We start from the raw sequence: 23,029 nt of genomic DNA on the forward strand, positions 1-23,029 counted from the left end.
GGCACTTTGAGGCTAGTTTACCAGCCTTGGGGTGGGAGAGGCTGCCACTGACATTTAGGTCCCTTGTTTTCATTTTCTTTGGTTGTGCTTTCGTCTGCTTGAGCCCCCGCCCTGAACTGGACACCCAAGACCCACAGCTCTCTTCCGGTCAAGGCCCATCCAGCCGACGGTCACGCTGCCTCTCCTTTGGACAACGGGCAGGGGTAGGTGCTGCAGAGCGTCACAGAGTGGTCCTTCCTGCAGAACACAGGTTCCAAGCCCTGCCTCAAGAAAAAGTTTTTAAAGTCTCTGGATAGACTCTTGCTTTGGGTAAAAGTAGACATTGTTCCACTGCATCTAGGAGAGATTTCTTTTAAAATAGCATCCACTCTTCTTGCCCCACTCACAAATATGTTTACTGCTCCATCTGTCGAATAATCCTGAACTGAGGCCTTTGGGAGGATGAAGTCCTGTCTCTCTTCAAAGAAGGGGAGGGGGAGGGCTGTTGGCAGGTGGCCCTCCCCAGTCGCTGCAACTCGAGCCTCTTCTATTTATAACCACGGCCACACCACTCTGAGGCTCAGCTGCAAACACTGGACTCAGTTGAGAAGGAAAGTGGTCAGTACCAAAAACGACATTACAATGTCCAACTCTGACTGCCTTCCCGACTACCCGGTCACCTCAGATCTGGTGAAGAGATTAAAGTCTGCCCTGGACGCCAGCAATGAGGAGGGTGTGAGGCGCTTGATCTGCACCGAAGTTGGGCACGTGGATGCCGTCATAGAACTGGCCAACGATGACTGGATGAAAGACCCCTCAGCCCAGCTGCCCCCTGGGGTGCTAGTAGGTAACTGGAATGAATCTGCTGTGCTTGAACCTAGATTAGCCATCCTGGTGCATGTGAGGGGGGAGCCGTTGCTGAAGTGGAGAGCAGAGGGCTGGAAAAGGCAAGTGCTGGCCATCTGATTCTCACTCCCACGCATGGGCATGCTGCACACGTGGTGTCCAGCCGTGTGTTACGTAGGCAACAATTAGAGCTCAACACAAAAGGAAAGGAAGCCCGGCACCACCATCCTCACCCAGTGTTGGTTTCATTTCTCCATTTTCTCCCATGTGTAAATTTCCCCTATTTTTAACCGTGTGGTAGGTATAATTTTGTATTCTGCTCTGTTGAGTTAATATGTCTATAGTATCTTCCATGGTGTTATGAAATCTCCTTGATTTCAATCGTCTTTTGAGGTGATCAGTCACAAAATACTTAAACCAAATGCCTACAGGAGGGGAATATTTGTTTACATTGTTCCCACCATCAGTAACGCTGTAATTAGCATCTCTGCTAGCACTCACTGCGGCTTTGTTCTTATTTGGGATGATAGTCTTAGGATAACTTCCTAGGAGAAGTTATTATTGGAACAAGGATAGAAAATTTTCCAAATTGTTTTCTGGAAGTATTTCTATTTCCTCTGACACTGACTGTGTGTCTCACCACACCCTCCACATCGTTGGTGACAAAGATTCGTGCTTCATAAGTCACCCCTTTAATAACGTGCTGTGGGCATCCTCCTCCCCCTGCCCATCCATTCTTTCCTTACCGTCCAGCACAAAGCCTTTGGTTTTCTTTGTAGACCTCTTCACACTTGACTGGCCTGTTTGGGTCCCTGGCTCCCATTTCTCCCCTTTTCTCTGCATCTTTTTTGTCATTTTGTAGAACTGCTTGATGTAACATATATAGATGCTCCCTCATTCATATTTGCTGACAATATTCTCCCTGACCTAGGATTTGCCCTTAATTGCACTGTGCTGTTTTCCAGCCCCTCAGATGTTCCCTCCAGGGTTTATCTTGGCCCTTAAGGAATGCTCAGGGCTCCTCTCCACCCTGAGACACACTGCCTCTCAACACACACGTGTGTGCACTCATGTACACATACACATGCACACACATGCATGAACACATGTTCACACAAGCAACAAGTGCACAAAAGAGAGTGTGCATGGGACATAGGTGCCAGCAGAGCTTTATTCTGATGAAGAGAGACAATAGATCAGAACATCCCAGGGGGCGCCCACCCCTCTACTCGTTTGGGTTCGGGGGCACCCCCTGGGCTGCCTTCACTGGAGACGGAAACAAGCTGCTTAAGGTCTTAGGGAGAAACCGTCTCCTGCTGCTCCCTTTCCTTGGTTCTCCTAATATCTGGGGCCACAGTTTGGATGGCGGCCGGAAAGCCACAAGCCCGAAGAGCAGCACGCCCCGTTCTGTCTTAGCTCAGCCTAGGCAGGCAGCAGGCCCCACTACACGGCACCAGGAGATCGCCTGGCGTGTGGGGAGGAAACTGGCCAATCACAACCTGCGATCTGGCCGGGCGTCTTGAGCTACCCATTTGCACTTGCCCTCTGACCCACCCTCACCCTGCCTGCTCTGTACCCACCCGTGAGGCTGACCCTTTGAACCGCATAACCTGCCCTGTGCTCTCTGACTCCCCTGTGGGTGCAGCTGACGCAGAGCTGGAAGGAGCCAGGCGGGCACGGGGTGACTCCAGGGGCCCTTCCTGCCCGAGCGCTGCTGCTGCTTGGCTCCATCCATGTGCTGAAGGCTCGGGTCCTGGCTGGCAGTTCCCACCTCCCTGCTTGCCCCTTGGGACACAGGATGAAGGGGTCCCACCGTGGCTATGGCCACCCCTCGTTGGCTTCCCTGAGCCCTGCCTACCTTTGTCACACCCTGTGGTCCCACCATCTGCTTTCTGCTGGGATTCAGACAGGAGTGGATGCCCTGTCTCCACATCCCCTTTTACAAAAGCACCTCATCTGGTTGGGGATCTGTGGATTCGAAATGCTTGACTTGAAATATCACTTCTTCTCACATTTCTGATTGCCCGGCACCATCCTGACTGTAATTACCACTTTACTGAACACTTGAAACCAGTGAAGTTTGTGTTGGGAGTTACTGTCCCCACCCCCACGGAACCCATTACATCCTAAATCACACACGTATGTACTTTCCCACCAAACGCGCAGTGCAGAAGGGCAAGAGCAGTTTGATGCTGATGGCATATTTAAAGGACTCTGCGCTGTCTTCATTTCAGGATGATTGCACACTCAATGATTAAGCATGTGACCCTAGGGCACATCTTGTTACCAGAGATTTTATTACAGGGAAAGCCAGCTGACCTTAAACCTGGGGATGGGGGGAGTGGCACGCTCACACTTGCATTTTGGGTATGGCCCCCTGTGACTAGTTAAAAGGTGAACACAGGATTTGAAGGAAAGAACAGATAGGAGAGTCCAGCTAGGAGACAACTGAAGGCAGTCACCCAGGGGACAGATGACAAGGGTCCATGCCAGGAAAGTGGGATAAACACAAAGATAAATGGCAAAGATGAGAAACACTTGGGCAGCTCCACGGGAAGGTCTTGGCCACGAGCAGGGGTTAGTGCCAACATCAGGGACAGAAAGCAGAGGGGTCTGTGATGTGATGGGGACAGTGTGTTGAGCCTCTGCTGTGTGCCTGGCAGTATGGAGGGTGAAAGACATACACAGGAATAGTAGCCAGGGCTGCCTCCAAGGAGCTCAGAGCCCAGGTATCTGGAAATCTCCAGCCTCGGAGTGAAGCTTCCAGAGGGAAGCTTGGGCTCTGCCCCCAGCGAGCTGTGTGACTTCAGGGAAGTTACCTCCCCTCCCTGGACAGTGCCTTTACTTATGAACTAGTGCATGAGATTAGACTCTTGCTTCCCTAGCAGAGGCCTGCGGAGGATGAGCTGGGAAATGTCCCCTGCCCACCATACTCTCGGAGGTTGGTGCAGTGGAATACGGAAGGCTCGGTGCAGTTTCACCACAAGGGGGCCTGGGGGTTTGCAGACACCCTTAGGGAAACACTGGCTCGGATGGTCACTGAGGTCCTTTCCATCTCTGGGCCTTTCTGAGGCCACATCCCAAAGACTCGCTGACACAGCCTGAAATGGAGCACGGGCTCCACTTTCCCAAGGGTGGGCACAGTGGCCTCTTTCTAAGGTGACTGTGAGTGGGATGTCCCTGAGGAAGAGGAGCTGCTTGGATTTAACATGGACATGGGGTCTTCAGAATGCTTGAAGCGTGGTCAGAGCTGACGGCAATACCTCGCAGCGCAGCCCATGTTGGGAATGGATGCTGGAAAGATTTAAATCCTTGGGAGGAGGGGTGGAAAGATGAAGAGATGGTCATGCTGGAGAAAATGGGGCTGCCAGGCGCTGGGCAGAGCTGGGAGCGCCCACCCGGGCCGGAAGAGGCAGGGCTGGGACCGCCTTCAGATGCATCTGGGGAGGGGAAGGAAAAGTTTTCTACCCAAGGATAATCCTGTTTGACAGAATTCTAGGTATTGTTCAAAAGATGACAATTTGCCAAACTAAGAAGAATAAAACCAGCAATTCTCCCTGCCTGTCAACAGGACCCGCGGGACCTCGCATCCGTCAGTGAGACCCTGTGCTCACCGCTCTGTGAGCTCACCACTCCCACCAAACAGGACAGAAAAAACACTAAAAATTCCTTTCAATGTCAACATCACAACAAAACATTGGGAAAAAGAAGCACCAGGCAAGAAAATGGTGGGAATGGCTTTTTCTGGAGACGTCCTCTCAGGGGGACATATGTGCCCTGGATGAGGGCAAAGATCAGAGGAACTTAAAATTTAGCCTTAGCAGATAATGGGACAAAGTGCAGGGCATCCCCTCCCTGCCCAGCCCGCAGCAGACCAGAGGCTGGAGCATCGTCATCAATCAGGGTTCCCCCAAGGGAGCAACTCCCCTGTGCCCTGCAAAGCCACCCGCTCTCCCGCAAGGATGGACCTGGGACACTCGGCTCCCCACCGGGAGGAGCACAGCCGCCTCTAGGGGGCGCTCGGCCCTCCCACTCAGACTCACCAGGACCTCTGCCAGCCCTGGACTGCCCGCTGTGAGGATCTGGGGCGCCCTTGGGTGGGGGCACAGCCTCTGTGTGCATGTGTGTGTGCGTGTGTGTGCAATGACCGGACAGGGCTGGTACCCTAACGCACCCCAGTCAGCTCTCCCATCTGTGCTGCCCACCGCGTCCCAACAGGAACCTCCCCACCAGGGTTGAACCCAAACCCCAGGGCACGTGAGCGCCTCTCTGCTCACAAACGTTCCCCTGTCCCAGCAGACCCCACGCAGGGGGTCACCTCCACTGGAAGGCCGCCCCTACCCACCCCAGCCCCCAGACTCACCTCCTTCCTCCACAAGAGCATTAAGGCCCTCGGTCTTATTTTTTTATACCCACTGTGTACTTCAAACTAAAATATGACCTCCTCACAGGAAAGAAGCTTGCCTAACACTTATTCCAGAACCAAGCATGGGGTCTGTGCCCCGAGAGAAGCTCAAACTCCGGCTGTGCCTGGTGGGGACGGGCCAAGTACCTTTGCTAACGTGCAGCGGGGTAGGCTCAGACTGCCTTTCCACAGACACTATGAGGCTGGTGTCTCTGCACAGGAATATTTCATTCTACTTCCTGCCAAAGCCATGTCTCTGCTGTTTAACATCGGTGACAGCGGCCTCATCTGTCCTCGCCGCCCTCCGGCACCTCTCGGCTCACTGACCGCGGAGAGCACAGGGAGGGCGACGGGCGGCTGGCGGAGGGGAAGCGGACCCCTCTTGCCCCCAACCGCATCAACTGTGTAATTTGGCAACTGGCGTAATCAAACTACTTAAGAAACAACTGATTACTAATTGCTATTATTAAGGATGTCAGCATTCCATGATTTTGCTGCTGATATATTATATACAAGTCAAGATGCTACTTGAATTCCTGATTGAAATAGAAAACTAGAGGCATTATGTTGTGTTTGGGGTAATGGTATTTAAGCATCTGGAAGCAAGTTAAAGAAATACTAATTGGGTTTTTATTAAGAGATCTCACCCTGTAGCACATATAGGTGGGGAAAGAGTGTGGGTGAGCCTGGGGTGGACATGGGGTCCGCTCGCAGAATTCGATCTCTCCTTCACCCAGTGTCCCCACAGGCTCGACGCGGAGCTCGCCATGACGTTAGGGCTACCTCCGCAGTTCCCTCCCACCACGTGGAGGGGACACAGCGCAAGCCAAGCCAAACAGTTGACTGTCAGTTAAGGGAGCACAGCTCCCACCTCAGCGGACTCGTGTTAGAACCCAAGACGAGAGCATGAGGGCTGCTGGCAGGTCTGAGACACGTGGCTTCATGGGGTGGCAGGAGAACGGACGGCGAGGCGACCAGGGTTCTGCCTTGGCTCTGCCATTACCTGTGAGCTCTTGAACCATTGACTCATCTCTCTGAACCTTTATTTCCTTATTTTAAAAAGATGGGATTGCTTGGGTCATGTCCCTGGGTCTTTACAAATTGGACTAACAAGGGTTCTAAGACTGACAGCTTGTGTTTACAGAGGAGATAAACAAAACTCCATCACCCTTACAGGTGTGGGGCATCCTAATGGGGTCCCCTGCCTTCAAAGGAATGGTGGCCAGCTCCAGGCTGACTGGGCAGGGAAGGCATCATCTGAATGGCTGGTGGGAGACTGGTTCATGAGCTCAAGTGCACCAGATAAGGGGTAGCCAGGCCCGGGGCCAGCAGTGTTCTGACTGTTTGGGAGAATATGTCCCCAGACCAGAGCAGTTAGAACGGAACCAGCCCTACGTGAAGGCAAAGGGAATCACATGCAGTGAGGACTTCTATTCGGTGCATGTTTCCCAAGGGCTATTGTCTTTCCCACTTTCCCAGCCAAGGAAAATGAGGCCCCAGGAGGTTGAATTACATACCTGAGGTCCCAGTGTTTCTTGACACCAGTAGTTTGTCCTATGGCTGCATTTTACAAATGGGGACACTGAGGTGCTTGCTTTTCCCTTCCTGGTCAAGAGCCAGGTAACAGCAGCATACAAACCAGATTTGTCTCCTCACCTGTAGTCAAGGGCTCTTGATGCTGGCCCACCAACACACAGTTTGCAGGAAGACCTATGAAAAATGTCCCACAGAAACTGTGTTCAGCCCTTTGAATTGCAGTATACACAAATGCGCACATTTGTGCATGCACACACACACACACACACATGCTCACACATGCACACACACACACACACACACACACACACACAATCAATAGCATGGAGTCCCTGGCTTCAAATAACTCAAATAAAAGTATTAAGAAAAAACATGGATGTATGAGTGGGGTGCCCTGCTGCAGAGTAAAAACAGCAACGAGAAGCAGGAGGTCAGCAATGACAGGGAAGGACAGAGAGGAAAGTGCCCTGCCATCTCAGCTGCACACCCTGATCAGAGGGTGTGGGGGCAGGGAGACCCTGCTCGAAGCAAAATGAAATTAAACCTTTCTAAGTACTTATAAATCAGCACCTAATGACACTATCCCACCACCAGCCGGAGCATTGCTCTTATTACTTTGATTCACAAGCCAGGAAAAGATCCGGAATTATGCACAAATTATTGTCCCATCTTCTTAATTAACACTGATTGCAAAATTCTTGCTAAAGTCCTTGCTAACAGACTCAATTATGTGCTGCCTGAATTGATTCACCCAGATCAAGTGGAATTTATTAGAAATACACTTTCCTACAATAACATCAGATTATCTTTGAATATAGTTAAATTATTTAGGAATAAAATGGCTCCAGCAGCAGCCCATGCTGTAGATACAGAAAAATCTCCCACCACCTAAAATGAAGGTATTTCTTTGCTCTCAACCAGACACACACCCTAGGCTCTTTTTTTCCCAAGAAGCAGGTTGAATCACTGCGAACAGATGAGATGCATGCCTTAGAGCTAATGGTCCAGCTTCAAAGCATATGGGCAGGAAGAAAAATCCTACAGGGTCGTGTCTCAGCTCCCCCCAGTATGAACCATCACTGCCTGTGGAACACAGTGAAATTGCAATTAGACTAAATCAGGATATTTTCAGAATCAAAATTGAGAAACAGGCTAATAAGGAAATAATGTATGCTGATGACATTCTTCTATTAGCATCACTCACAAGTGCACTGAGAGTTTTGAAGGAACAAAAAGAAATGAGGATAATAGCAAAGAGGCTCTTCCAGGGTGCAATGGTCCTGGCAGCCCTTCTGCTTAGCACGAACATTCATTCCTAAGGAACTAATCGGAATGGCAAACACATTACCTGCCTATAGCCCGGTTCTACTTCCCAGTCTCATTTCAAATTCCATTTTCTTCCAATTCCAAATTCAGCCAGTGGATACTGATGAGGGACTAGGTTTGTCCCAGTCACTGTGTCTTGGCACACAGTAGGTATATAATAAACATTAATAGACCAAATAGCCTATGGAGGACACCAAAATTCTCCTGGGCTGGCCCTTGTTAGATCATTGTGTTCTTAACAGGCTGCGGTCAAAACGAAGGGAATCCAAGCAGAGGGAGGAAATGTGGGCCCCACAGGAGCATGCACCCCGTGCAGGGAAGCAGAGCCTTGCTATAGGGCACATGAATCAGGGGACGGGGAGGGCAATCCAGGCTGGTCAGCTGGGACTGTACTGCCTGAGGCCACGCGTTCCGGCCTCATCTGGAAAGGCAGTGAGGAGTCTTTCAGCAATGGAATGACATCATCTGACTTGCAAGAAAACCAAAACCTCTTCTATACAAATAGGAAGGGTAGGGGCGGAAAGCAGGTGCCAGGAGACATGGGTGGCCGGCTGCTCATGCCCACTCTCCCTGCTTCTTTACCGCTGCAGTGTGCCCGCCTCCCTTGAAGACAGAGCTCGATCTAGTTCACAGCAGGTTTACCAGCAGATTGAAGATGACCGAAGAACCAGTGGATGTGAAAACAGATCAAAAGACAGCATCTGTGTGGACACATGATGATTGAAAACAAAATGAACAGGGAATATGGGACAATTTAAAAGGTCTGTTGTATTCAACTGAAGTCATATATATATATATATATGACATATATATATGACATATATATATATTTAAAGAAATAATCATCAAATACTTTCCAAATTTAATGAAAGACATAAATTTACAGAGTCAAGAAATTCCACAAACCTAAGGCAGGACAGACGTGAGAGCAAACAGGCAAACACGGGCCTGGGTCCCTGGAAGCTCAGTGACTGTTAGCAAGTTGGCCTCGAGAACACAGAGCAGGTTTCACTGGAGTGAAGGGTGGGAGAGGAATGTCTCAGACCTACCACGGTTCCCCACAACAAAGGTCAGCAAACTATGGCCCGGGGGCAGGAGCCTGTTTTTATATAAATAAAGTTTTCCTGGAACATAGCCATGCTCTTCCATTACAGGGTGTCAGTGGCTGCTTTCAGGCTACAGTGGCAGAAGTAAGTAGTTACCACAAAGACCGTATGACCTACAAACATGAAGTATTTACTATCTGGCTCAGGACGGAAAACGTTTGGCAACCCCTGTCCAACAATGTGCAGCTCATATTTTATTTAATGTGCAAGGACCTCAAAGATGAGCTACGAGCGAGGTCACCCCACCACTCCTCCCAGCGTCCCCTCACCCAGCCTGTGCCCCAGTGACACTGATCCGTAACGGCGCTACTCGGAGCGAGGCGGGAGCCAGGTGCTGCTCTGCCAAGTGTTTGCCAAGAAAATTGACAGTAAGCATTTAAAAACATTGAGAGCGATTTGATAATTAACACAACATCCACGTGTGTGATTATTGGACTTGTAATTATACGTCTTTTTTCAATTTTCTTTTTTCTGTATTTTGAAAGAGAAGCAGTTTGGGACAAATTGGAAGAAAAAAATCATCCCTGGTCCCTCACCTCAGGTGGTTAGGAAACTCTGGTCCAAGCCACATGTCAGTGACACCACAGCCCTTTATACCCTTCTTGGCTTTGGGACAGGCTGTCTTCCTGCTCCCCTGCCTTCTCCTGCACTGACACCTCATCGCCTGTCCTTCTAGGTGGCCCAGGGGGTGATAGTTTGATGCTGAGTGGAGTTTGCCTTGCAGAGTATTTGCTGGGGATGCACACCTGGGACAGGTTGGGGGGCAGCCGTGCCTGCAGACGGAGAGGTGATCTGTGACACAGACCCCACGGCATGGTGGCCAGCCTGTAGGAGAGCTTTGCAGCTCAGACGCCTGTCACAGTTTTCTGACATTGGGTCAAAGTAGCGGGACCTCTCTGACGTCCTCATCTGACCACACCTGATCAGCCACTGGATCTGGCCACCTGGGGAAGTTCCTAGGCGAGGTGGCTCTCTATAACTGAGGGTTCACCCTGAAGGATCTGGCATCTGGGGGGACAAGTCCTCCCTAACAATGGGATTGGGGTGGCACACCCAAAGACTAGTCCCTGCCACTCACCTGGGCTCCGATCCTTGGGGTGCTGTCTGCCACTTGTTGCCCACCCCAGACCCCTCTGCCTGAACCCCCTCGGGATCAATGGCTGCCTGCCTTCCTAGGTGCACACCTTCCTGGCGTGCCCTTGGCCCCATGCAACACCGCCCTAAGGCCAGTAACGCATGCCTCTTGCTTAGCCCAGAATAATAAAATACCACTCTCCCTGCCCCCACCATAGATCTGGGAGGGAACAGACCCTTGGGGGACATGGGCTACCCCTGTCCTTTAATTCCTTCTGTGCTCAGCTCAGATGCCATTTGTGGGGAAGGCCTGTCCCATCCCTAACTGGGATCATGCTCATATCTTGCTTGAGGCATCCTGCTCATCACACCTGAACCTCCACTTGGCAATGGTCTCATGCCACTTGCTAATTAATGGCTGCCTCGTTTATCTCTCCCACTAAGTTTAACACTCCTTAAGGGCAAGGATTTCTCCTGTTTGTCTCTGCAGCTGCTGATATTGAAAAATGCCCTGTACATGTAATGTCAATACAAAATATTTCCAAATTGTATAGAAATTTACCCTCCACATGCATACTAGACTGCATCAGTTTCACTGAACTCTTCTAAAACTTGATTTTTTAAAAACTCTTTCACAATTTGAGAGGCAAAAAGAAAAATCTCTTGTTACTGTGACTTGCATTTTAAATTAGTAGAATTGGACATTGTGTATAAGTTGAATAGTCCTTCATACATATTTCTTGTGTCTTTTTCCTATCTTTCTGTCGGGAACTCAAAGTGCTCTTTTTTGCAACAAAAAATAAATAAAATGGGCCTTCAATCCATCAGACAAAGCTGGCCTCCCTCTGCTGTACACAGAGATGCAAAGCAGCCCAGAGGGTCCACCAGGAGCCTGCCCACCTCAACCGCAGGATCAGAAAACTTCTCGTTTCTGGAAGGAATGTAAAAGATGATAGGGCATAACCATCAGATCAGACCAACTTCAAGAGAGAAGTATTTTGCTCCCTGTGTGAGATTCATAAAAAACAATCAGTCTTAAAATGCAATTTGTCTCAAGAGGCAGGAGCTGCAATTTTATCATGTAATTAAATCCCCACGCCAGTCATAAAGAGACTCCATCACCTTTATCAGGGAAAGTGTCAATGATATGCTCTCCAGCAACAGCCCCACAGTCTATAAATGTCCTTCCAGGGCTATTTACCGGCGGCCATACGTGCCGAGGGTGTGGCCGCTCTGCCACGGAGGACACGCAGCACTCAAGGGCACCTTTGTTTCTGAGCTTCCAAAAAAGCCCTCCTGGGCTGTCAGTGAAAGCGGCTCTTGACCTTTGGAGAAGATGGCATTCAAATGAGAAGGGACTTTGTTGTTTTGCACGATTTGCACTGGGCTGGGTACCAACATCAGGGAAGTAAGTTAGTGGGGTGTTTTCTGCATATTGTATTCCTCCACACAATGGGAATGAGATTTCTTAATAATGTGAAATCAGAACAGACAATTTAAGTCATTATTAATAGATACACTTGATCTGAGGAAGTAAAATGTTTTAATGTTTTGTTAAATGAGGTGTGCTGTGCTAACATTGTTATTCAGAGAGAAGGGTGAGCTATGTAACCATTTTTATATTGATATCTGTGTGACTAACTGGTGGATGGGTGGGTATGTCCTGGAGCTCCTAACAGGAGAACCCTACATACCTGCCCAGATTCTTATTTTAAAAACAAGTTTTTTTTAATTTTAAAAGCTGAGGGGAGCAGGGATGAAGGAGGAGTGGCCTTTAGAAATTAAACTGATTAATGAGGACTAAAAAAGGTGTGGCAGCAAATCCACTGTAGAACCTGGGGCTGTGGCCCAGTGGTAGCGATGTTAGCATCCCAGGGTCTGATGATGGACTTAGCACATAGCTGTTCATAGAAACAGTTCATTCATAGAAATAAAACTGACCAGGCTAACAATAAACACTGGTATATTTGAGAACGTGCTCAGAATCTCACGATGTCCACAGTGGGAATGACTTCTTGCCTTAGCTTGTCCATTTCCTTGGACACTTGACCCCAGAAGAAAGCCAGACATTTGCCCAATGGCCCAGGAAAGAATCCACACGTTTGTCTTTCCCCAAGAACACCAGGAAATGGCAAGACAACTTGCAGACTGGGAAACACTATCCTGTGGCCTGAAGGCACAGAAAGTCGCTGCCTCAGAGAAACAGCCTGACTCTTTAACCAAATCCACGTTCCCCGCATTTCAGTATGAACACAGCTCATCCTCTGATGCTTCAAGGAAGAGAAAATTGTGCATCGATTCAATGGCAGGATGCAAAGATCCCAGTATCACTTGAAAATAGTAATTACCGTTCACTTAGACACTACCATTTGTATAACTCGTTAAAATTTTGAGGTGGCTTTTCCTTTTCCATCTCATTTGATTCAGAAGCAAAAACTCCCTCTCATTAGCTACCTACACTACAAGACTCTGTATGGAGAACCAGTTTTGGGGTCTCCTTATAATTGAAGACCCAAAAACAGTCTTTGAAAAACTGTATTTAAATCCGCCTGACTACCTGGTTAGTTTTCAGGGAGATTCAGCCTTTCAGCTGTCTTCCAGATAAAAGCTGGGTATTGTCTCCTGCTCTGTTCTTTCTCTTCCTGAGTACACCCCCCAGTGAGCAATAAAGGACCAGACCAATTAAGTTTGTTTAATAGCCTAAAATGGTCCACCAATACAAAGGAAGTTCCTCCATCAAACAGGTACCATTCGGTAGTTCTTCTGAAGAACTAAAATATTAAATGTACTGATTTGGAGAAAATTATATTCATTGGAATCCCTCTCTTCTGCAAATGGCATTGTATTTGTTCGGAAGAATGTTCTGGACCAGCCCCCTGGTTTAGGAACTGAAACCAGTGGGGGCCCGAGAACACAGGGAACCTCAAGGGAGGGGTTTAGCCTGCAGAGAGAGGGGAAGCGGGGATGGAGAGAGGCTGCCATTGGCAACAGACCCCTACGTACCTTCAGTACAGTTGCCAAACTCGCTGAGTGATGTTGTGAATGGGCTGACTGGGAAGCAATCCAACCGGCCCAGAAAAATCAAATGAGCTGATTTTGTGCCCCAGTGTGGGGACAGGGCAGAGCACGCACAGTCCGAGCAAGCACAGAGGTCAAGGGAAACAGGAGGCGAAGCACGGGTGCTGCAAGGTCTTCTGGGAAAACTGCCCCCCACAGAGCCAGGGGCCCGGTACAGAGGGACTCAAGCCCAGACCTGATTGATGCCAGCCACTCCGTACAGACAGGCTCTGAATGCTTCAACATAATGTCTACTTCGCTGCACTTCTGTCAACTACATGTGGGTGCAAATAGCAACACAGCCATAGTACCACTAACCTCTGAGCTCATAAACAAGAAAAACCTCTAGTGCCAGAAACAGGGGCCCCTCCAGCCATATGTGGCAGTTTCAGCAACGTGATTTGTGAGGACATCAGAATCCTGTGGCGGTGGGGGGACGGGGGTTAACGTTGGCTTGGGGCATTGATTGAATCATACCGTTGCTCTGGCCCTCTGAGATCTTGTGGAATCCTGATTGTGCCATGTTCCACCTCACCCAGAAATCTGATACCCCCACTTTCACATGTTCACTCAAATCATACCTAAACATATGTCATGCTGGGTCCGGCTGAAACCAGATTCCACTCTCCTCTCTGAGCTGCTGCTTTCAGCCTCGGCCCCTTGATGCTCAAGCTGTGCCAGCCCATCACGCCAGGACCTCTCAGGTTGAGGTCCAGGCAGAGGTCTTTTTTTAAAGCTTCCCTGGTGATTCCATTTGACAGCCAAGATTTTAACCTCTGGTCTATAGATACATTGTGTATTATTTCTCCAGTCTGAGTTTTTAGCAAGATTTTCCTGAAGAAAGACCCATATTTTTTCCATCTTCTCTAAAAAGCATTCATAAAACCTTCTATTGCAGATTGAAATATAACCTGTGCCTACATTCCCTCTACATATTAATGCAATAACCATGTCACAAAAGAAAATTGTTTTATCGCCTCTGACTTGTTCCTAGTGACCCACAGAACTCCTAGTTGTCCCTACTCCCTTTGGTAAACTTCCCAAACCATATTTTTCATAATCCATTTAGGGATCTTGCCTGCGACTGCTATCAATTCAGACTCGAAGGCATCAATTTTGTTCCTATTTGAAAACCAAACTGTTTTATCACAATTCCTCAAAGGTTTTGTCAATTGCTCAGCAACTTCATACACAAATTCACTCTTGGAAGAAGCTGTTTCCATATGGACTGAAATGGGCAAAGGAGATAAGATTTGAGTTGTATCTTGAAGGCTCTGCATTGGCTTTGACTAAGCTGAGAAGGGTGAGGATGATGAAAATGAGATAAAAACGGCCCGAGCCAAACCAGGTGGGGACGGGGAGAATTGGCTGCAGCAGGCAAACTGGGGCCCAGCCGAGCGCTGGGTCAGGAAACAGTGATATTCACCTGTAACCGAAGGCTCTCATCCCGCTGGGAGGGAGGCACTAAAGAACTCCTGTGCGGTGGGGTCCGCCGGCCACTGCTTTTTCCTATACAATCCCTGCGAGCAGGATTATTGTATTTCTTTGTCTCTGAAGCCCCAACTAACAGCACACCCTAGAATGTATTATTCCACAAATATTTTATTAAATGAATAGATGAATGAATGGACTGGTTTTTCTTGAATGAATGGAACAGAGTTTTTTTTTTGGTGGGGGGGAGCTGTTTATTTTTATATTGTTTTGTTTTGGTTTTTAATGTAATAATGATACATACTGCAATTCTCGTTCTTAAAAAATAAAGAGACACCTCTGCCATGGTCCTGAGGCCATCTGCATGCCCTGCTTGTGACCACAGTGCTGTCTACCATGAGCTATTTCTAAAGCTCTCACGAAGAACCACGCCTGTTTCTGGACTACTGTTCTCTGCCCCATGAAACCAAGCGCGGATGTTTAAGGAGCTGTTGACAACATAACACTTGGAAAGCTAAATTTAGCAAAGAACACAGGGTGGAATGGCTCTTACCCCTGGACTCCACTCCAGTGTCCCCCCCACCCTTCTAAAAATAACCAGGACAAAATATGTCAGGAACAAAAGAATTCTCCAGTTTAAAGTGAGGTACAAGCTCGGCTGGATCGTACAGTCATGCATGAATAAATCCTTCAGAAATGCATCTAATTACCAACGACCAGTCTGAGAAAAATAACCAGGCAAAATGGCTATGGTTAGAGAAATGAAATATCTGAAGAATTAATATTGCTACTGAAATGAATATATGTAAATAAAGAGGGAAGAGTACCTGACTTGTCCTGCCCTGGGTGAGGGAACCGCCTCCACTGCATTGACGTCCATCACGGCCGGTGCGCACCTACCTGCCTCTAAGGTCTGATGGCAGCTGCACCTTCCTTGCAAACACGGTCTGTATGCTCGTCACCACTGCATTTTTCACAGCACTCAGCAGTGTTTAGGCGTACTCTGGGCCCTTGTAAGCCCTCTTTGCTGTTCCACTGTGGCACTGATGCTGTTTCTGCTGTCAGACACAAGGGAGATAAACTTAAAAATACGGACACCAAAGTTTGAAAGCACCCTCACGGAGCATACATAGGCAAGGCCTGCCTATGAAACTCGGTAAGGCAGCATCGCACGTGGGGAAAGGTGGGCTGCGCAGTGACACCCATAGAGCTGAGGTAGAAGTGCACCCCCAGCACTGGAGTCCCTGGCCTTGGCCAGCCGAGAGTCCCGTTCCCACCTGTTCTTCCCTAAGGGAAAAGGGAGCAGGGGGCCAAGAATAAGAGGGAGAACCACAGAGGAATTTACATGTAGTTGAGCAAATGTCAAAGACACCAACCCGCTTGCTCTTTCAACTATTTGCACGGCGCAGCTGCTGCGTATGGAACACTGGATGAGGTACTAAGAAGCCCACGGAGGGGAGGAAGCAGGAGCTCGTGGTCCGCTGGGGGCACAGACAGGTCAGCGGCAGGGAGCAGCACCAAGTGGCACTGTGGCAGGCGCCACAGACAGGGCGCAGGACAGGCAGCGGGACCGGCCGTGCAGGTGAAGGGAGGCTTCAGCCGTGTGTTGAAGAATGATGGAGCCAGCCCAGTGAGAAAGGGAAAGCAAGAATGCCTGGCACAGGGGACGTCAGGAGGCCTGAGACACCAGGGCGCCATCGGGGGCTGCAGGGACCTGTGCTAAGGTGTGTCGGGCTCAAAGACGGCAGGGAGGGGCCAGGTGGGAAGCCCACGGACTCACAAGATGTTGGATGTTGACCACCTCAGGACTGAGAAGCCCTGAACACGTTACCTGGATCTCCAAGTCCCAGTTTTCTCTTCCGCAAATAGCACCAAGGGTGCCCACCTGCAGGCCCCCTGGACAGAGAGCCTCTTGCAAAGGGATGCCTGGGTAACAGCAGCCTCTCCATGAAGGAAAACCCACAGCCCCATGGCCATCAGCAGAGTAGTGACCAAGCCACCCCAACCAGGAGCCGCCTGTCCCCCGTGAGAGCCCTTCAGCTTTCGAGGCACAGTCAGGGCCGCTAATGTGCCTGCATGAAGGCATCACAGATGGCCAGACAGACAGACGGGCAGCCGCCTGCCCAAGGGGAGACAGGGGCTTTCCCATGTGTGGGAACCCCCACACATTTATGCCTTCAAATCAGGTCCAATACAGGGTAACAACATATCTTTATTAAATTACGAATGCATTCAATTCCCCGTCCACCCTTTGCCCCTTCTCAGGAGTCAAGGGCACCGGCCCCCTTGCCTGTGGAGAATCTCAGTGAAAAGGGCCAAGTTACATTTCAAAATAAAGGGCTGACACAGAACCTGCTCAGGCGTCCTTAGAGACGGGAGGGCGAGTCACGGGGTAGCTTTAGGGTGTGGAGGAGATTGAGAGGGAAAGACAGGGGGAAGAGGGTACTCAGGGAGAGCAGCTGTGGCTAAGGATGCGGGGAGCCCCACCCTGGGCTTCAAGCCTTTCTCTGGCTGTCTCCACACTGTTTGCAGCCGCACAGGCCCGGGGCCTAACGCGGGCACTGGACACAGGGTGGCAGCTCTTACCACACCTCCCTGGTGAGTCTCTGCGTGGACTCCCCCAGGCAGGGGCTCTTGCACCCCCTTCACCCACGCAGGCAGCGCCTGCCTGACCCTCCTGCCCTCCTGCTCCAGCCTCTGGCCAGCGTGCTTTTTTTACTGTAACTTCCATGGACATAGTAAAGGATCCCACAGCCCAACTACTGTGGCCCATTCCAGCTTCCTAGTAGGGGAAAAACAAGAGGTGGAAGATACAAGAAATGTATATTACCTCTATTATGAGAAAAAATGACCTTATTAATTTTTAGACAGTAAAATAGAGCCCTGCATACTAAACTGTATCAAACACAACTAGTAAGTTACTAGAAGAGCTGTTACCTTTCATTAAAACAGAACTGTGGCATTTATCATCCTCAACAAGGGATGTGCATTTTGGGATCAGTTCTTAATCACTGGAAGAAACTCACAGGCCACCGAGGACCCCATATGATGCCTGTGGGAACACCTGGCCTGCCGATGGAGCCTCCCCCCAGGGGCACGGTGCAGAGCCTGGCCATCTGCAACCCCCAGCTAGGCCTCCCTCATGCACCCTCAGGGTGACAGCCCTCCGAACACACACCCAGCCCCACTGGTCACAGTTGCAAAGAGAGTGATGGGCCGAAAGCAAGAAGACAACCTTCAAAGCAGGAAGGAGAAATCCACCTATTCTCGGGTGCCTGCCCTTGTATGGAGGGCTGTTTGGGAGATATACAGGTATATCTGTCTCACGTTCACATCTATAGAATCACAAGAAGAGGGTGGCTGACCACTCTGGTGTCTCAGAGATCAGCTGAGGCTGCTCATATCAAGTAACCATGATCACATCGGAGTCGCAGGAGTTATAAATACACCACCACTGAGCCCCCACTGGATGACAATTGAGCAATGACAATAGAAATAGCTCACACCCCATAAGACCATCTTTCCCCTTCCTGAAGTATTCTGAAATCAACAACTCTGCAATGGAGAGATGGCAAGAGCCTCTTGAACTTAAAGAAAGTCTTCAAATCTTTCAGAAAATAGAAAAAGAGTCTCAAGGAAGAGCTGGGTCCCTGGTGCTCGAGTATCACGCAGCCTTGGTCTCGGGAGACCTGCACCGCCTAGAGCCTCTCATGGACCGGTTCTTCCAGGATGCCAACGTGGTGTTTGAGATGAAGAAGGATGAGATGGAATGGCAGGTGACATCTAAAGCCACGTTTGGACTGTCAGGTACCCCTGCTCCTTTAAAGCTCAGTTATCCATGTTTATCACTCCTTTGAATGTACAGCTCCAGACTGTTCACATATGTGCTGCATTTAACACACACTAGCAAAGGACATCTATCAATTAAATTCGGTTTGCATGAGTCTTGGGTGTAAGTTTTAGGTGATGGGATATAATAGATCAAATTGGAAAGGCCAAGACGCTGGTGAGAGGTGCCACCTGATGCTGGAAGCACCTTCACGGTATTTAAAAAAGAGCACTGGCGTGGGTGCTGATCAGCCAGTGCCTGCATTTGGCAGTGGGAGGGGAGGGAGATGGAGAAGAAGTCCTCTCCTCCCAGCGCGCAGGGAGCAGGCTCTGCAGGCAGCTCCGGGTGAGCTCCTTCTGTGAACCCGTGAACACCTCGGCTACAGCGGGGTCGCCGGGGCACAGCCAGCATCAACAGAGTGAGAGTGCTCAGCAGGTGCTCCCCCCCGGAACCTAGAGGAGCCGGAGAATTTTTGGGGGGTGGGCACAAGAGGTCATTAAGTCGTAAGTCTGGGTATATTTTTGCCAGCTGAACACTACTGTGGGGGAGGCAGAAACCCCCCCAAAGTGGAGAAACCCCTCTCCCTCGCCCAGGATGACTAGACATGCTCCCACCAGGCTGCATCTGGGCTTTCTAGGGTGGCACTCTGTATTGGGCACCCTCCCGCGCGGTGTCCAGATGCAACACATTTACCCAGAGGGTTTATGTGCCCGAATCCACAGCAGCTCTGCCAGACCAAGGGGACTGGAGACTCTGTGGTCTGTGGGCCAACAGCCAATGTCCCTGACTGCTGAGCTCTGCCAGCCAGGAAGGCGGAGGGTCGCTTTCCAGAGAACTGGCACAGTTCTGTTCCCCTCTGACATGGGGAGAATGGCATCATGCCAAAATACAGTCAGAAGGCTAAGCAGCTCATAGCATCAGCGAGGTGGCAGGAGCTGCAGGGAAGGCAAATGCAGTCTGGTCTGGACTGGCCAGGAGTCCAGGGCCTCCTCCCCTTCCCCTGTCCCAGGTGGAGCACACACCATCCTCCAAGCATTGTGTGGCAATGTAACCAAGAATGCCAATTGCTTGAATGGTGGGTAGGGGTGTGCGTGCATGCATGCGTGCATGCGTGCGTGCGTGTGTGTGTGTTTTCAATCACATGCCCACAGGCCTCCCAGCCTGGACCCACTCACCCTTGCTCAAATGCTGCAATTTCAAATAGATACTAATGCTAACCCATGTTCTGCAATCTTTCCTCCTTAATCTTCCCACCCCCCACGTTCTTAAGTTTTTCTCTGGTGCACTGGTAGGACAGAAAGCTGGGGCATGCTGACAGTGATGGGGTGTGCACCCTTAAGGGGAAAGGGGCAGCCCTGAGAGTGAATACTACCCACAGCTTCCATGTGGGCTGGGAAGAGAGGGTGGGCATCAATCAGGGCTGCTGGATTCCATGCCCATTTGGCTCGGCCCCCTGACCTCCTCTGCAGCTAGCCCAGAAGCAGAAACTACCAAATGCTGTTTGGCAGCAGTGGCCCCACATGCCCTGCCCTCTCCTGTGAGGACCACTGCCTGGTGGCCCACCTCAGCACCCCCAAGAACAGAGTCAAGGGGAAGAAGTAGACCTGGCAGGGCAGCCCCTCGGTGCCACAGCCCTGGTGGAACGCCGGCCCCGCAGCTGTCCTTGCAGGGAGAGCACCAGCAGGGAGAAGCTGCTGGTTAGAGGGGTGTACCGCATGGAGAAGCTACGCCCACGGTCCTCCTGGCGGCAGAGCCTGCACAGCGCATGGGAATTAGGGGAAGCTGACTCAGCTTGCTGACCCAGAGAACCTCCTCAGAATCCTAGTTCTCTTGAAAGCCTGTGTAAGCTCATTGCCACCGCCCAGGACCTAGGCAAGGATTCTGGCCCTAAGCTATGGCTGAGCTAAATGCCCCCCACGGCCCTTTCCCATGAGTCCACGGGAAGACTTGGGAATCCAGGGTGAGTAAACAGAGGTATGGGGAGTGGGCAAACCTGGGTTGGGAATTACGCTGCCCTAGAGAATGGACCACCCCTTCCTTGCCCCAGTAAGTAGACATATCTCAGAAAAATGAGTAGAATCAAGAACCAGATCTGCCCCCTGCAGGAATGTGGGTCATCGCTATCACCAAGGACCATATCCACCCTCCCCATTTCAAATCCAACCCAGTCTTTGCTGGGAAGGGCAGTGCGAACCCATGCAGGCCCATGGGCCCAGGGCCCCCGGCCACCACCAGGACAACAGGCCTCCACAGGCCCTGCAGAGTGTGCGACAACCTCCAGGCTGGGCCTCGGGAACGTGGGCAGGCAGGTGGTAATTATGAGTGGTCTTTCGAAACTGCTCAGCATGGGTCCCAGGAAGAAGGTGGCCTATGAAAAGGGTCTCCTCTGCAGCTCATTACGGCTACGGTATCGATTCTTCCATCATTATCAGAAGGCATTCCCGCCATGTGAAATCCTGTCCCTTGAAGTGTATTCACCAGGGATTGCTTCCCCCATTTCCACGGGCGCTTCTGGCAGCTAACAACCTTCCACCAGCCTTTTGAAAGCCCAAAGTTTTCAGAGAAGTAAAATAGATAGCACCTGCTCCATTTATTCTCAAGAAAGAGCAACTCTGTACACATACACACACACACACACACACACACACACACACACGCAAAACCCTAAAAAGCGCAAAGAAACAAACCAGGGTCACGCTGAATGCGGCGCACCACATCAAAGCCTGCTTCTGCCACTCAGCCACTTCCAAGAGGACTCAACTTGCTGAGTCTTTTCTTGGGCAACCTTGGAGCTGTGGGTCAGTTGGTTTTGTCTGTTGTCTTCTCTTAATGATAAAGGGACAAATTTGGGGCTCAACCGAGAGCTGGATTCCAGAAAAATCCACAGCTCACTCAAGCTGCCCCTGATTCAAGCCTGGAAAATGTGAATTCCTCCCTTACACTGTCCCACTGTCCACCCTGTTAGGTCAGCATTTAACCCCTTGAATCTTCTGTGGTCTGCGGTCACCCCTTCATCCGCCAAAACCCTCTTGCTTCTCGCCGCCCCGTTCTCCCTGGCGCAGTTTCATCCTCACTGACCTCCTCCTTTCCCCGCTCCAAGTCCCCAAACGTCTCCCCGTGCCTGCGGGACTCCCCTGCGGTCTTCCCACCGCGCTCCTGGGGTCTCCCTGCCCCTCTGCTCTTTCACCTCCGCCTGCGTCTTGCTCTCCCGCTCCCGCGTGTCTGCCTGGATCTCCCTGGCTTCCTCGGTCCCACGTCCTCTTCTTCTTTGTACGTCTCACTGCACGCCCACCTGGTACCTGCTTCTGAGGGATGGTTTCGCCCTATCTCGGCCCCACTGGACGCCACCCGCAAAGCCCTCCACTCACCTCACCTCCCTCACCCAGGCCTCTGGACCCTGGAGTACAAACGCGAGCTCACCACGCCCCTGTGCATCGCGGCGGCCCGCGGCCACACGGCCTGCGTGCGCCACCTGCTCGGCCGCGGCGCGGACCCCGACGCCAGCCCCGGCGGCCGCGGAGCGCTGCACGAGGCCTGCCTGGGGGCGCACACGGCCTGCGCCCAGCTGCTGCTGCGGCACGGCGCCCACCCCGACCTGCCCAGCGCCGAGGGCCTGGCGCCCCTGCACTGCTGCCGCACGGCCGCCTCTCTCGGGTAAGGACGCGGCCCCGGCCCCGGCCCCCACCCCAGACCCGGGCGGCGCCCCGGCCGGCCTCGCCCCCCGCCCGTCCCGCCTCCAGACCCCGCCCCCGGGCCCAGCGGGGCCGCCGCCCTTCCTCGGCCCCCAGTCCCCGGACCCCGGCCGCCGGGGCTCTACCCCAGCCCCGGCCCCGGAACGCAGACGCGGGCCCCCCACGCCTCGGGAGGGCCCCCTGGCCTCGAACCCCCGACCCCCGGCCCCGGCCCCCCGCCCCGGGCGGGTCTAATTAGCGCTGATTGCGAGCGGGAGGGAGGCGCCACGCCGGGGTAATGAGCGGTGAGTGATCACCGGCCTGCAGACGCCGGCGCCGGAGAATGCTAAAAGGCCACTGGTGGGGTTGGAGGCTGAAAAATTAGGGTTTTTAATGATAATTTTATGCAGAATAATTGTCACAGTGTGACAGAAATGGTTAGCTCCGCGGGCGGGGCTTCGGAGCCCCACGAGGGCGCCGAGCTGCGCTCCCACCGCCGCCAGTGGCCGGTCCCGCAGGTCCCGCGGCTGCCGCGTCCAGCCCCCGCTGTCCCTACACGGGGTCTGCCCGCGGGGTCTCTGGAGGAGCGACGGGACCACGGCGTCATTGCACAGCGTTCAGGTCCGGGGTTCTCAGTTTGCATTGTGTCATCTTGACATTTCTTGAGACAGAATGTTCTAGTCCCTGCCCTCAGGGTTATAATTGCTTAGCGCTCTCTCTCCCTCTCTCTTTCTGGATTAAATAAAATCACCATTTTCAGCGGGGGCAG

The 23,029-nt window shown here is 51.4% G+C and overlaps 1 protein-coding gene and 1 long non-coding RNA gene across 6 annotated transcripts in view; one reads left to right on the forward strand and one right to left on the reverse strand.

The window, feature by feature from the left end:
- The first annotated feature begins 553 nt into the window (after window positions 1-553).
- Window positions 554-23,029, forward strand: part of ASB18 (ankyrin repeat and SOCS box containing 18) — a 60,299-nt gene continuing 37,823 nt past the window's right edge. For 3 of the 5 annotated variants that reach the window (XM_037009932.2, XM_037009936.2, XM_073217932.1), the window contains exons 1-2: window positions 554-826; window positions 21,976-22,243. In XM_037009932.2, coding sequence (XP_036865827.2) covers window positions 622-826; window positions 21,976-22,243 — 473 coding nt within the window. In that variant the 5' untranslated portion in view covers window positions 554-621. Of the gene's footprint in view, window positions 827-18,374; window positions 18,568-21,975; window positions 22,244-23,029 lie in introns of all 5 variants that reach the window. The other 2 variants (XM_073217933.1, XM_037009935.2) reach the window with 2 other exon arrangements.
- Window positions 6,886-7,830, reverse strand: LOC140844728 (uncharacterized). The gene is made up of 2 exons (XR_012123209.1): window positions 7,696-7,830; window positions 6,886-6,940 (listed from the first exon to the last, which is right to left on the reverse strand). It is a non-coding gene; the product is annotated as an uncharacterized lncRNA (long non-coding RNA).

The sequence above is a fragment of the Manis javanica genome, chromosome 12 (assembly GCF_040802235.1).
Source record: "Manis javanica isolate MJ-LG chromosome 12, MJ_LKY, whole genome shotgun sequence".
Taxonomy (NCBI): Eukaryota; Metazoa; Chordata; class Mammalia; order Pholidota; family Manidae; genus Manis; species Manis javanica.